Source organism: Chelonia mydas, chromosome 2 (genome assembly GCF_015237465.2).
Source record: "Chelonia mydas isolate rCheMyd1 chromosome 2, rCheMyd1.pri.v2, whole genome shotgun sequence".
In the NCBI taxonomy this organism is placed as follows: Eukaryota; Metazoa; Chordata; order Testudines; family Cheloniidae; genus Chelonia; species Chelonia mydas.
Window position 1 is genome coordinate 69713634 of NC_057850.1, and position 15054 is coordinate 69728687.

The window sequence follows — 15054 nt, forward strand, 5'->3', positions numbered from 1 at the left end:
AAGCAGGGCTTGGTGGGATGGGAGTCCAGGTGCAGCTCATTGGGCTTAGTGGAGTGGGGATTGAGTGCGAGGGGCTCAGTGGGAGGTGGCTCGGGTGCAGGGGTGGGGGTCCGGATGCAGAGGGTGAGATTTGGCAGGGTGTGGCTTCTGGGTACCAGTCGGGGGAGCGGTCAGATGCATGGGGTTAGCAAGATGGAGGAGCAGGTCCTCATACAGTGAGCCCTCCCCCACGGCTGTGGAGTGATGGGGTCAGGAATTGGGAGAGGGCATGCAGATCTTCCTGCAGTCAGGGGAGGTTTCTGGAGGTGGATCTGACCTGACCCCAGATGCTGCTTGCAGGAGAAGAGGCGCTGAGTCCAGCACAGGGTAGGAGCCACTGGCTGGGGCATCTCCAGCCATCCCCCACCACCATGATTTACCTCTCCGCTGGCTGCTCCAGGTGCCCAAAACTACATGCCTGCACTGCTGGGGAGGGGCGTGTGACTGCTTTTGCAACTTCCCTTTGCTTCTCTGTCAAAGTCATTTTTCTGTGGGGAAGCAAAGAAATGTCCTGGGGACATGAATTCTGGGTGCACACAGTGGTGCAGAATTCCTCCATGAGTACTGTGTTCTTATGTCCTGCAGAATGGTCTCTCTGTAACTCTTAAGAGAAGGCAGAATCTGAATGACCCATCTCATCTCTATGGTTCCTCGAGGGTGCTCCTTGGAGCAATGTAAACTAGAATTTGAGTCTATGGATACCAAGATACTAGATTTATTGATTTTGAATTAAATATGTCTAACTATACTAACTATCTTTTAAAGATGTTTTTGTCTAGGTTAGTTTGGGAGTATGTCTTTGTGTATGTGGCTGAAAAGATGTGATTAAGAGATGGAAAAAAATTAATGGAAGGATTATAGGCAGCAGAGAAAGCTACACAAAAATAAGCAATTTACTGTGAAAGTTGTAATGTCTGTCTGAACATCTGTCACTTCTAGATTTTAATTGATAAGTGAAGTATTCTGAAACCTTTAATCAAAAACTCAATTATGTTCAAATTAAATTAATGTAAAATGTTAAGTGATTAGCAGTGTAGTCTAATTTAATGCCTATTACTTCTATGTGCTTTTATGGTAGATTAAGGTGACCAGACATCCCAGTTTTATTATGGGAGTTTTAAGGTACTTACTGTTTCAAGATATTAAAATGTTAATTAAAATTTCTGCTTCCAAAGCATGTTCTTCCATCCACCTCCTCCCTTGCATGCACTGAAACATGTAACTCAGAGAGAGAGCGAGAGAGAGAGCGCTTTTATCATTGTGAGCTATCACAGGATGTCATGGAAGCAAATATCACAGCCAGAGGAAAATGAACATGACAATATTACATTTTAAGGAGTTTTGTTCTAGGGTGAACCAGACTGTACATATTCATTAATTTAGTCCCAATATAGTGCCACTCTTAACTACAGCCTTTCTAGGCCATATCCAACTATCATACTATAATAGAATTCCTGTTAAGCCAATGAAAGTTTCCTTCAAAATGTCTGTGGTAGGATATGACGACTTTACATTGACAGGCTGGTTAATATAATACCAGTGTCATCTACTAGGTATCTTACTACAAAATGGAGCTGAATGAAAAACTAGTTTTGAGAAATATTTTAAAATTGTTTTCATTCTGATGGGTTTGGAATGGACATAATTTTGGTTTTAACCACATTTTTCATAATTTTTAAAGAACATTATTGAAAACACTATCATAATGGTCCACTGAATGCATCCAATGAAGTGAGCTGTAGCTCACGAAAGTATGCTCAAATAAATTTGTTAGTCTCTAAGGTGCCACAACTCCTCCTTTTCTTTTTGCGAATACAGACTAACATGGCTGCTACTGTGAAACCTGTCATAATGGTCATCGTAACTTTTCATTTTCTGAAAACCTGGTTTTAGATAAATGTAAAATTTTGATATCATTTTCTTAAAAACGCAAGACCTACATTTAAATATATATATATTGACATTTTTTTTTGTGAAGCCAATTTTTTAATTAAAAAAATTGAACAAGCTTTTGTTCAAAAATGTTGACCAACTCTGATTAAGACCCTTTCTGCTTTACATTGACTAAAATGTGTATGTTTGTCTCATGGCTGTGAAGCTTATGTCTGAAAGCATCCATACAATGTAATGTATTGGCCAATATATTTCTGTAATACTGAAAGAGGAAAATTCTCATGTACAGGTTTTACAATCAGTAAGCTATATAAAATAAGCAGGCAGTTAACATTAGTGCAAATGTTTGCAAAATGTTACTAACAGTGCATATAAAATCTACAGGTATAATAATCTACAGGTAACCTGAACCCATAATGTCCTGCTATTTTAGAAATAAACTAATGTTCTGTAGATCTGACTAGAAATTGAAATCCCTTCCCATGATCAATTTTGTGTGTTTCTGAAATAAAAATCATCTCAAATCATGACAAAAAGTCAAAACTGCAATTTTTTTCACAAAAAGGAATTTTCAGAACAATTCAATTTTGGGAAAACTGAAACTTATTTTTTGAGCTTGCCTGCAGCAAGTGAAATTAACAAGACTCTTCCAGACAGACAGCTGAGGAGCTGACATCTGGATTTTCACAATGGAAAAATAAAATTTTCTCACAGCAAATTTTGATTGTGGAAAAAAGGCATTTTCTGACAGAAAATTCCTGACCAGCTCTCGTGTACTGGCACATTTTCTTTCTAAACTTGAAGCATTTTCTCTTCTATAGTAACTAAAAAAGGTTTTGATTTTACAGACTATATAAACAAGAACATACATAAATAGATTCACCAAAATAGGAAAATAGACTAACCAGATCCTAGATCCTAATACTGAATAATATACAAATGTGATTCTGTAAATTGATTGAAAATACAATGGTCACATTTTAAAGGTTGTTTTTTTTTTCTTTTCCATTTTGAAAGATTCTACCAGTATATGAAAGATTATTTTTTCTTAAAGTGGGAAATACTGATAGAATCAAAAATCCTTCTCAGTCCAATAGACATTTTTCAATGGCATCCAGTATATAATTTTTTTTTATTTTACGTGTTTTACTGTTGTTTTAATTTATTTGTTATATGTGGAGCTGTAAGAAAATACTCAGTACCATACAAGAAATCAGTCCTGAGGAGTTTATGGTCAGAAAGTGAAACTTCTTTAAGGGGGTGATTTTTATCATGTCTAGAGTCAATAATAATAATACAAAATGTCACTTTTCTCCCAACTATCGTTGCATCTTTCCTTTAGCAATTAACTTAAAAAAAGAATCATTGCATTATAGGTTCCTGGATGCAAATGTTGTGGAGTGTTTTAGAAATACAGCATTTTTTGAATTTCTAAACAAGATAATTTACATTTACTAGGCACAAGTCAGAGTTTAAACAAATATTTTATTAATTATTTACCAACTGCAAAACTTAAGACTCACACTAGCAAATCTGATTTCAAGAGTGGGTGCTTAGTGTACGCTGTGTCATTTTCCCAACAAAACCTCTAGTCATGTTTTTAGATCATGTTGAAAAATTGTTTTCCTTCCAAAAGTCAGGATTAAACTTTTTGATGTCTCTTTTGTTCTTACCCTTTCCTTTTTCTCGCAGAGAAACCTCGTATTACTTCTGAGCCACGGGATGCAGATGTTACCCCAGGGAATACTGTCTACTTTACCTGCAAAGCAGAAGGAAATCCTAAACCCAAGATAATCTGGATACATAACAAGTAAATCTTAACCAATCATTGCACATGTATACTAGTCTATTTTCAAATGCTAATTATTGTTAACACCTGGGTTTGTGGACTAGCAATCTAGAATGAGTTTGTGTTTTTTCTAATCTAAGTCACTCTGTAGGAGACTGGTTATGAAAATTCAACACAATTCATTTTCAATGAAAATCATGGGGGAGAAAAGTTATTATTTAATACTTTCTTCACTGACCTCTATGCTACCTTGGCCTATTTTTAAAAATGAGAGTGAACTCCAGGGTCCTTTAAAATGCCTCCTCCCTTGCATTTTCCATCAGAACTCCCCCATGCCTTAGGTGCAATGTGCAGAGGTTCATTTTCCAGATGAGGTAGCTGAGGAACAGAAAGTTAAAATGATTTGCCGGAGGTGACATAGGATGCTTGTGAGAGAGAGCCATAAATAGAACTCTAATCTCTACAGGTAGGTCTACACTGCAACTGGGAGTTGTGACTGCAGCACATATTCCAGTAACCACAACAGCAGGGCGGGTGGCACAGGCTTGCCCTCAAGTACAAGCCCAGCCAGGACTTTAGCTATGTATTCAAGTGGTTAGCTTGTGCTGCCGCCTGTGTCATTGCACTACATTGCTATTTTTAGGCAAGCTTGCTCAGTCAAAGCTAGCTCAGATATTCCCATGTGTGTTGTCCCAGTTGCAGTGTAGACACAGCTTGAGGCACTTGATCCATATGTTATCCACTAGACCGTAATGCCTCATGGAAATTGCTTCAGATATCTGTATTTAGTGAAGCCAACTGCAAAATCAGACTAATCATGCTTACTTACCCAGAGTGCTCTGAGACCTACAGATGAAAAAAGCACTATGTAATATGAAAACATTGAGACACATTTTTAAGATGGTCTAACTAGAGCACAGAATGATTAAGTGACTTGTCTAGGAGGTATTATTGCCAAGTCTGATGGGCATTGGCTAAGAGTGTGAATCCTTGTCTTCAGTCTGTCAGTTAATATGGAGAGCTAGTTGAAAAATGTTATTTTCATTCTGTGGGAAATTCTGAGATTTCAAAATTTGGTTTCAGGACAAATTGGAACAAAAAGTGAAAATAATATTTTGCAAAATAAAATATTCCAAAATATTTCATTTAATTGTTATCAAAAAAATTCTATTTTATCATTTTGACCTTTATGTTTAAAACTTAATTTTTATGTTGTCTTTAAAATTATAATATAATTTTAAAATTGTTATACAAATTAAGATTTAAACATAAAGGTCAAAATGATAAAATAGAAAGAAAAGATTTTATCCTTATTGAAATGAAATGTTTCAATAATTTCCTGACAAAGATTTTGGCTGAAGTGATATATTTCTGTGAAACATTTTAGTTTACTTGAATCAACATTTTAAGACAGAAAACTGTTCTGTCAGAAAATGTTCAACCAGATCGATTAATCTTCTATGATTTTTAGCATGCTGTGACAGGCTGTACCTACTTGTGGTACTGCATACTGGTTAGGTACCTGGCTAATGCCTCACCCCATCTCTTGTGTTGCCTGCTGGTGGTTGCTCCAGTGCAGTGGAGGTCTCTCTTCTGGTAGACAATGACTAGGCACTTCGGCAAGTTCACCAGTGGAGCCAACCCCCTTCTGGGGAGGCGTAGGTAACAGAGTCTAACCAAATATATAGAAGTCCGTAACCCTTTTGTCAGGTGGAGTTGGCAACAACAAGGTCTGGCTTCAATGTCTTAGGGTTCCTCTTAACAATAATTCTCAGACGTCAAGAATTATAACATTCAAAAACCAGTCAGAGAACAATTCAGTCTCTCTGGTCACTCGATTACAGACCTAAAAGTGGCAATTCTTCAACAAAAAAAACTTCAAAAACAGACTCCAACGAGAGATTGCTGAATTGGAATTAATTTGCAAACGGGACACCATTAAGTTAGGCTTGAATAAAGACTGGGAGTGGATGTGTCATTACACAAAGTAAAACTATTTCCCCATGTTTATTCCCCCCACCCCATTGTTCCTCACATGTTCTTGTCAACTGCTGGAAATGGCCCACCTTGATTATCACTACAAACGTTTTTTTTTTTTCCTTCCTGCTGGTAATAGCTCACCTTACCTGATCACTCTCGTTACAGTGTGTATGGTAACACCCATTGTTTCATGTTCTCTGTGTATATAAATCTTCCCACTGTATTTTTCCACTACATGCATCCAATGAAGTGAGCTGTAGCTCACGAAAGCTTATGCTCAAATAAATTTGTTAGTCTCTAAGGTGCTACAAGTACTCCTTTTCTTTCTGCCAGAAACAATGACTCTCAGTTGAGTTCAATCAACTCTGCTATTAAATGATGAAGAAGAGCAGGTCCAACAGCATCTAGGACTCATTGGACAGATTTCTGTCCCCACCCACTCTCCTCCTCACTGGGCTTTGACATCCTTAATCCCTGCTTAGCAGGTGAGGTTCAGTTTAGGGTGACCCCCTCTATCTGGGCATGCTAAGCACAGTTCTGCTGCCCTTTACTCATACAGTGAGGATCACAACATTTCATTACCCCTAAATTCAAATACAAGAATGGCTTGTAACCCCAAACCAGCCAAAATTGATCATTTTGGCAAAGCAGCTATGCACCTAGGCAGAGTAGGAGTGTCTGTGCAAACATGGTCTGCTCCGGGAAGTCTTTTCCTCTGGCTCATCACTAGATGTCAGGTGAAAGCTCATTCAGACCCTGCGTACAAGTACAATATCCCCTACAAAAGAGTCTCAGCCAAACGTGCAAGCTACTGTGGGGTGTACGCCCTATCCTCAGTGCTTAAATGTTTCTATCCCCCTTTTCTCTGGGAGAAAAGGGTTTTTGCCCCCTTGTAAGAGGGGGGTTAGTAGTGGAGCCCAGGCCCTCCCTCTCCACTGGGTTTCAGCCCAGGACCCTAGGAGAGGAAGCGATATCAAATACTGAGGGGTAGTCTCCCTCAGCTGCTTCCTACCACTTTACTTCCCAGTCCAGGGTGTGGTCAAAAGCCTTCCAAATGATCCACCAGAAGATGGAATGAAGAGTTGCCTAGTCCTAGGGAAAGACTAGTCCCTCCCTTGGGCAGCTGTCACTTGCAGTCTTCTCTCCTGCAGCCAGGAGTAATGCTGCACCGTTACTCAGGAGCTCCCAAGATAGGTGTCTCCTCCTTTCCTGTCTGGCTCTCTTTTAAACTCCTCCGCCAGCTGGAGCATGCTCTGCAGGTGCAGCAGGGTGGAGCTACCTGGGCCCATAACTGCTCCTTAACCCCTTCTGTGGAGTTTACATACCCCATCACACATCTTTCCCCTGTTTGAAATCAAGATAGGTTGTGCTGTGCATTCTATCTAGTGATCGTGTATTTTTGCCAAGTGCACACTGATGTTTCGTTTCAGAAACGCATTTGAGTACATGCTTAGTCCATCTCAGCATGTACTCAGGGTTTGTTCTTCAGCAGGCTGTCACATCTTCTTAAAGGAATGAGGGGTGGGGGCTGTCACAAGTATTCCCAAATATGACTGCCTCCCACTTCTCACTCCCCTCATCCCCCAACCCATGTCTACTATTACTGGAAGCAGCATGTTTCTCATTTTAACTCCAAAACTGTTCCCAGTTTCTGGGCAAGGGGCAAGAAGGGAGAGAGATCTGTAGCACTTCTGCCTCTCCCTTCCCATAGCAACCTCCCCACTTTCTCCCAACTACCTCTCTTCTTTGGGTAGATTATTCAACCGTTAATATGTACCAGGTCTTTCTGTGTGTTGTGAGGGACACAGGTGTTTCATTCCCCTTCCCTGCTTTTAGGGTGGCTTTAAAGGAATTGAACCAGGCTGGAGCTGGGCTGCTATCTGATGTCATAAAGGCCAGGAGGCGATTCAGCTGAAGGTCCCTATATGTTTAAAAAAAATAATTTCCTTCAAAAAGTTTGAAATTGACCATTTATTCACCCGAGCGCTCACGGTTATGAAAAGTGATACTCAATAAAGAATTGAATGTGCTCACACTTCAAACCACACATCTGTCATTATTCTCAAGAATAAGTAATTACATAAGTAATTTACCCAGAACTTCTGCTGATAGTTGATAAATAGATTAACTGACATTTCCACCATTTAAAAAGCCCCTCAAAATAAAATATTTAGATACTGCAAACAAGGTAACAAAAATAATCAATTTTTTAAAAATAATCCAAGATGGTTGTGATGAAATATGCATTTCTTTATATTTGAGAAAATAATGTCTCTTTTATCATGTAAGATGTGCAATATTTATGATGTCCTTTTGTCCTTAAAATTGCCTCTGAATGCTTATTATTCTTTATTTAAAGTGCTTGCTTTTTGTCAAAGATGTTATAGATAAGTATACTATTGTCACTTAATATACTTAATTGTAGTTTGAAACTCAGATCTTTTTAAAAAAAAATTTTTTAATTAATTCGGCTATAACTGAAGCTTTGTGGGGAAAAATATATATACCCCCAACCACGATACAAACTGTTCCAGAAGAGTCACTCAGTGGGTTTACGCTGCTTGTATCATAGTCACACCATGTTGCCCAGCAGGGAAGTTGCTTCGGAAGGAACTACTGGCTACGTGTCTTGAATGTCCTTTTGCAAATCTACAGTAGCCAACCTAGATGGATAATTGTTTACAAACACTGCAGAATCTTGTTAAAACCACACTATTCCAGTCTGCCTAAGCAAACTAAAATTTTAATTTAAAATTTAATTTAGAGATGACCATTTTTGAAAGTTACTTTCATAAGAAACTGTCACACTGCATCAGTCAGAAAAAAGGAACAAAGAAATTTTGCCCTGAGCAAACAATACTGATGCCCCAAATGAGTAAACAAATGCTCTTCTGGTGTTTAATCTCAAATCCAGCATGGTAACAGCAAAATTAAAAGAACAATTGCCAATTAAAAACAAAACTCGTGCTAGAACGTGGTGTTTAATGACAGCCCTGAGTAAGAGGTAGCATGTAAATGTGTCACAGTTCATCCCAAAGTACCTCGTCCCTCTTGCATTAGGATAAAATAATTGACTGCAGTGTTGTAAAGGGTGTTGTTCACTTATCGTCATGTGTCTAGCCAGCTCCACTGGGGAAGGGAAAGGCAGAGTCATAATCCACTCCTGTCTCCTCCCCACTTGTCCACAGAGGGAAGCAGTGGCTATACAATACCTGTGCTCTCCTCAGGACCCAGACCAAACCCAGGTAACCTTGATGCGACCATGTACAATAAATCTTGCTACTTTGGACTGTTAGAACTGGGGACAATTTATACCATTTCATTAAACAAAATCAAAATAAATTCAATAATTTAACAGAGGGCTCATTCCTGCAAGGTACAGAGGGCCCTCCTCTCCCATTGTCTTCACTGGGAGATGAGGGTGTGCAGCACCTCACAGTATTAGACCCATAATTAGAAGCTGAACGTTGCATCTAAACATATGCATGGTCCCAGTATCATTAATTTATCCTCCATCCCAAGTATAAAATTCCAATTACATAATATGCAGATCTATTAATTTATAGTAAGTGCACTTGTTTGTCATCAGGATCTGGTCTTTATACTTTCTCCAAAATATTCAGTGTCTTTTTCTTAATTTGTAAGATGATAGAAGTGTTCCAAAATGTGCAGATTTGACAAAGATAACCTGTCAGAGTTCTCCTCTATTTTCAGCCACTCGTTGGATATGAAAGATGACAGGCGGTTGAATTTGCTTGAAGATGGGACCCTCATGATTCAGAATACCCGAGAATCTGACCAAGGCGTCTATCAATGTATGGCTCGGAATGTGGCAGGCGAAGTCAAGACACAGAGTGCTTTCCTCAGATACTCCAGTGTTCCAAGTAAATACTTCCTGCTTCTTTGCATTTTGTCTAGTTTGGAAACACATTTTTCATTCACTTGAATAAAAATATATCTATTTTTAATCCTCAAATATATTCCTTAAAGCATCCCCAAACCTCAACTTGAGGTTTAGTAAGTATTCACTTAATAATATGAAAAATTATACAAACTTAATCTGAATTACAGTACTACCCTGATCAAGATCAGGGCCCCATTTTGTTTTGCACTCTACAAACACAGAGTAAGAGAATCCCTGGTGGAAGTGCTTAAAATTTAAGGAGACTAGAAGTGGGAGAAAGGAAGTGTTGTCATTCCCATTTTACAGATGGGGATCTGAGGCAGTGTGACATTATGTAATTTTCCCCAGGCCGTCCAGGAAGTCTGCAGCAGACTTGAGAATTGAAATTCGATCTTCTGCATCTTAAACCAGTGCCTTACGTGAAAGATCATCCTTACTCAAAGAGTAGCATAGCAGTTTAGTTTGAAAAGGTGGAAATTAAAGCCCCCTTTCACCTTGTTTTTCTTTCTTCCCTAGCCAAGCCCAGTTTTATCATTCAACCCCGGAATACAGAGGTCTTAGTTGGCACCAGCACCACTTTGGAATGCATGGCCACAGGCCACCCCCAACCTCACATCAGCTGGACGAGAGGAAATGGAGAGTCGCTGGATGAATCCAGGTACAACATCACTTCTTCTGGAGGACTTTTCATTCAGAACATCACATTGCAGGACCACAGTCAGTTTATCTGCCATGCTCGTAACAACCAGGGCTCTGTCCAAGCATCAGCAATTATTATTGTGCAAGGTAAGTAGAAGATGAAGCTGCTGCTGAGATTTCCATGGCTCAAGCCTGAAACATAGCTTTCTGGTCGTGTGTTAAGATGTGTGCTTTGAATTGTATGATGAAAATGTGGACTCTTTGTTGTCTTGCAATCTGTTGTCTGGTCTATACCAATATGCCTGTCAGTCAAATTTTGCCTCAGAAACACATGTACACAGTACTTGTTGACTGAACAGTAGAGGTGTATACCTATCTGAGGGCAGAACGGAGCCCTCAGGAATACATTTATTGGAACTATATATTAGCATTTCAAGCATTCAACATTTATTAGTAAAACACTGAGCCAAATTCATCACTGGTGTAAAGTAACTCCATTGACTGTAGTAGAGATACACAAGGAATGAATTTGGCTTGTTTATTTGAGAATATTTTACACTGGCTGTATAAAGTCAGGGAAGACCAACATTGACCAGCACAGCTACACCCAGAATAGTCAAAGGTGTGCAAGGCATCATTTAGCTACCCCTGCTACAGTCTGACAACCATTTGAGTTAACTTTGATCAAACCTGACAGTCCATTTTAGGACCTTATAGTTAAATAAGCAGTTGGGTAAACAATTTTTTAGCTATTTAGGTTGGTACTTATATGATCCACAGTGTCTAAAAATGAAAAAAAAAAAAACCTCCAAAACCCTCTTTCTAGCCAGTAAGGAAAATAACTTGATTAGTTTTAGAGGGGTTTGGCTTGTTTACTTGTATATGAATGTGCATTTTGGGTGTGTGTGGAAAAACTTACTTAGGGAAAACTAAGTCAAATAAACTAGTTTTGCATTTTGTTCTGAAAGTGGTTAGTTTTGTGGTCCCTTGCAGTACTGGGACCCATAATCTAGTTCCACAGTGTTTCCTGCAGTCGTGAATCTCCCCCATTGTTCAACAGCTTTGTTGTGCTGATGGATCATAGATGTCAGAGAAAGTCATTGTGGCAGAGGGAGATGCAATGTCTCAGATACCTGTAGCTAGAGCCAATCCCAGGGATGGCTTTGGTGATCTGGCTGGAGACCTTGAACCTGATCCTGTATTCAATGGGGAGCCAGTGCAGAGAGCTGAGCATTGGGGTGATGTGTTTATGGTGAACTGTATTGCTAAGCAGACAACCTGATGTGTTTTACACCCATTGGAGCTTGTTCAGTGTGTGCGGATTCATTCCTAGATATGAGTTGCAATAATTAATTGAATGTAATGGTATGTTTTTATGCCATGCTTATCATCATAGAATCCTAGAATTGTAGGACTGGAAGGGACCTCGAGAGGCCATCTAATCCAGTCCCCTGCACTCAAGGCAAGACTAAGTATTATCTAGACCATTCCTGACAGGTGTTTGTCTAATCTGCTCTTAAAAATCTCCAATTACTATGGCAGAAAATGTCCACAGTCTGGAACAGAGCTGGATATACATTCTTCGTTATTCTTTTTTTCTCTTTAGAAATTATTTATGAAGAAATTATTTTTAAATATTTATTTCACTGTTTTGAATTGTTTGAGCCATTTCTTCCAACCAGTTTAGCCTTTGGATTATTTACAAAATACCCTCTCTAAATATTTGTTGTTTGCAATTTGCTATTTATGCTGTATGATTGGTCACTTAAATTGCATTGTGGGTGGGAGTTTTGAAGTGCTCACCATTGGGCTAATTCGGCTTCCATTGACATCAACAAGGGCCGAGTTAGGTCAACACAGATGGTTTGAAAATCTCACCAGGTACAGTTTCAATTCCTGGCTGGATGATCAAAGTATACTAATCAGTAGGTTGCCTGTCTAAATCAATGTGGCTATGATCTTCGCAGAGTCAGCTGAGAAGCACTTTAGGGAGAGAAAGAGAGCATACAGAATGTAAGCAGGCCCCAAAAATGTTAAGACATTTAAAATCTTTCCTTGTCTTCTTTAACCGTGTGCATGGACCCCTATGGACTGCCATTGCTAATTCACTTGAATACCGAGAGATCGAGAAAGAGAAGGTAGATTTACTGTCTGTCTAGCAATCTTTGCACCTCTTTTTTTCTGGTCATGTTAACACGCAATAATTACGTATGCACATGAAGGTAATAAGCAGATCTTCATGTCTGACTCATTTAATTGCCTGAATGCCAGGGCTTTTGCCAGCACACTCCCCTATCCCATATACAAAGCATATACTATTTCAAGTTCATTGGTTAGATTCACTAGTCTCCCTGTTATGTCCCTGTCATTTTCACACTACTCACCACTCTCATCAATCACAAAGGCATGCTCAATTCTGTCTAAAAAGGGCAAAGTCTCCTATCTTCATCTCTCTAGTTCAGCGGTTTTCAAATTTCTTTGCACCACAACCCCTTTCTAACAACAAAAATTACTACACAACTCCAAGGTGGGGAACCGAAGCCTGAGCCTGCCCAAGCCCCAGGTGGGGGGCCAAAGTAGAAGCCCAAGGAATTCAGCCCTGGGCAGGGGGCCTGTAACCTGAGCCCCACTGCCCAGAGCTGAAGCCGAAGCCCGAGCCCCACTGCTCGGGGCTGAAGCACTTGAGCTTCAGCCCCAGGCCACCCCAAGTCTAATGCTAGCCCTGGTGATCCCATTAAAATAGAGTTGCAACCCACTTTGGGATCTCGACCCACAGTTTGAGAACCGCTGCTCTAGTTTGATTGCTAGGCCCCATGCCAAGACATTTTTGGGAATTATTGTACACTGTTAACTCTCTCCTCTCTATCCCATGCTGTATATAATTCACTGTTACATATGTCTGCCAAGTCATTTATCCATTATGCTCCCCATTTTCGAACTCCTAAATCATGGGCTCAAGCAGCCATCTGTGCCTTGGTGGTGATGGTCCATACAGGACAGTGTATCCATCTGGAAGATGCCTTCCCAGATGGATCCAGAGGTTTCAAGTTCTGAGGTCATTATTTTCTCTGTTTACTGGTTGGCCAGAGTCCCTGTACAGAGCCAGATGAATAAGTACATTCCATCAAAACTTCCATGGGATGAGTACCACTCTGCTTCTTCCCATCCACATCACTGCCCACCCACTGTACTTCAAACTATTTCATTCACTTTTCACCATTGCCTTTTAAAAAATTCACTGTACAGTCCCAGTAAATGATTTCTTATATGTCTAATTAAAGAGCTCTGCATTTCTCTTCTCCCTTCAGATCAATTTAACCCTGCCAACCAGTTCAAAAATACTTAACAGAATTGACCCAGTAATGTTAACGATGAATAAACCAACCTGTTGCAAATAGAAGATACATGACCACCTTTGTTTCTAAACTTCATAGAAGCCTAGAAGTTGTGGTGTCTCAAAGGCCACTGCTAGATCATAAAGTAAATCAGCTTCTGGAATTGACTTCAAAACTTAACCAGTGAGAATGTGGCATGTAGAAGGCAAATAGGATTTGGCCTTTTATGGGCAGATCCTATTGGCACAGTCTAAGCACAGATTTATTTGGGGGAGGAAAGGGAGGTTGGGTAACATTTGAATGCTTACATAGAAAGGGATAGAGGAAAGTATTCCCTCTATAGCATGTTGCTATTGCTGTGGGGATATTTCTTGTGAGAGAAGTGTTGTAAGAAAATGCAAATTATTATTTCATAAATGGCTAAAGAGTTCCTTTGTGAGGCTACCGCAATAAACTTTCAAGCTTTCAGTTGGTTTGCAGCTCCCTTTGGAAGGCAGAAAAAAAAACACAACAGTAAATACTTGAGCAAAGAAAAGTGTTCACTATCAAAGCATCAAAATAAATAGAAAGTCTTAAAAAAAAACAATTCTGATCATTCGGCCCTTGCCTTCCTGTTTGAAGTTTTTTAATATCATGAAGGCAAAAATACGTACATTTAAAAGAAAAAAATAAAAAATGACAGCAAAATCATCTTTACTCTTTCTCTAGTATCTTCTTCATATGATAGCAGGAAGGTTTTCATTATTATATTCAAAAATACCCAGTTTGTGCTTTGAATTTGTCTTGGTATAGTATGAATTGTTAAAATAATTTTTATTACTCTAATTTGTACTTCATCACAAATTATCGTAATTGTGTTACACAGCATATGAACTAGTGGTTTATCACAGATCTCCAGTAGGCTTTAATCTTTGATCCCTCCCTGTTTGGGTTCTCTGCTACCATTATTATTATGAATATCTCCGGGTTATTTTACTTCTAATTTTTTCTTGGCAATAAATAATTATTTCCCACCGATGTCACATCTTATCTATCCTTATCTATCCTAAATAACCTATATATGCATTTTGAACTACTTTGTTTGGATGTATACTATTTATAATGCATAACCTATGATAACACCAGCAAAAGGGTGCAGATTTTCATCTTTAGAGACCATATGATAGAAATTGCCATCTGTTTGTCCTTCCAGATTCTTTTCTGCTTCCTTGTTACTTTTATGTATCAGTGTGTAGCTTTTTAATTTCTCTTTAGCTGGATCATTAATCAACCAACTGTATGCAAAAGGCGGCTTCTTTTATTTCACAGTGAAAACAGATTTCATGTTGTGTTTTACATGTTATGCTTATATGTCGTTTTAGCAGATGCTCCCTCTTTTTGTTCCAATTACTATAGTATCCATATATATTGTGGCAGCAATTAGAGTGAATAACATAAAATCTGCTCTACAGATTGGCTGAGACAAGCGATAAATA

General features: G+C 39.0%; 1 protein-coding gene across 1 annotated transcript in view; it reads left to right on the forward strand.

Moving 5' to 3' along the window:
- Positions 1 to 15054, forward strand: part of PXDNL (peroxidasin like) — a 285265-nt gene that overhangs the window by 177901 nt on the left and 92310 nt on the right. Inside the window, exons 8-10 of the mRNA XM_007058778.4 lie at positions 3625 to 3742; positions 9416 to 9585; positions 10122 to 10391. Of these exons, the coding sequence (XP_007058840.2) occupies positions 3625 to 3742; positions 9416 to 9585; positions 10122 to 10391 (558 nt within the window). The remainder of the gene's footprint in view (positions 1 to 3624; positions 3743 to 9415; positions 9586 to 10121; positions 10392 to 15054) is intronic.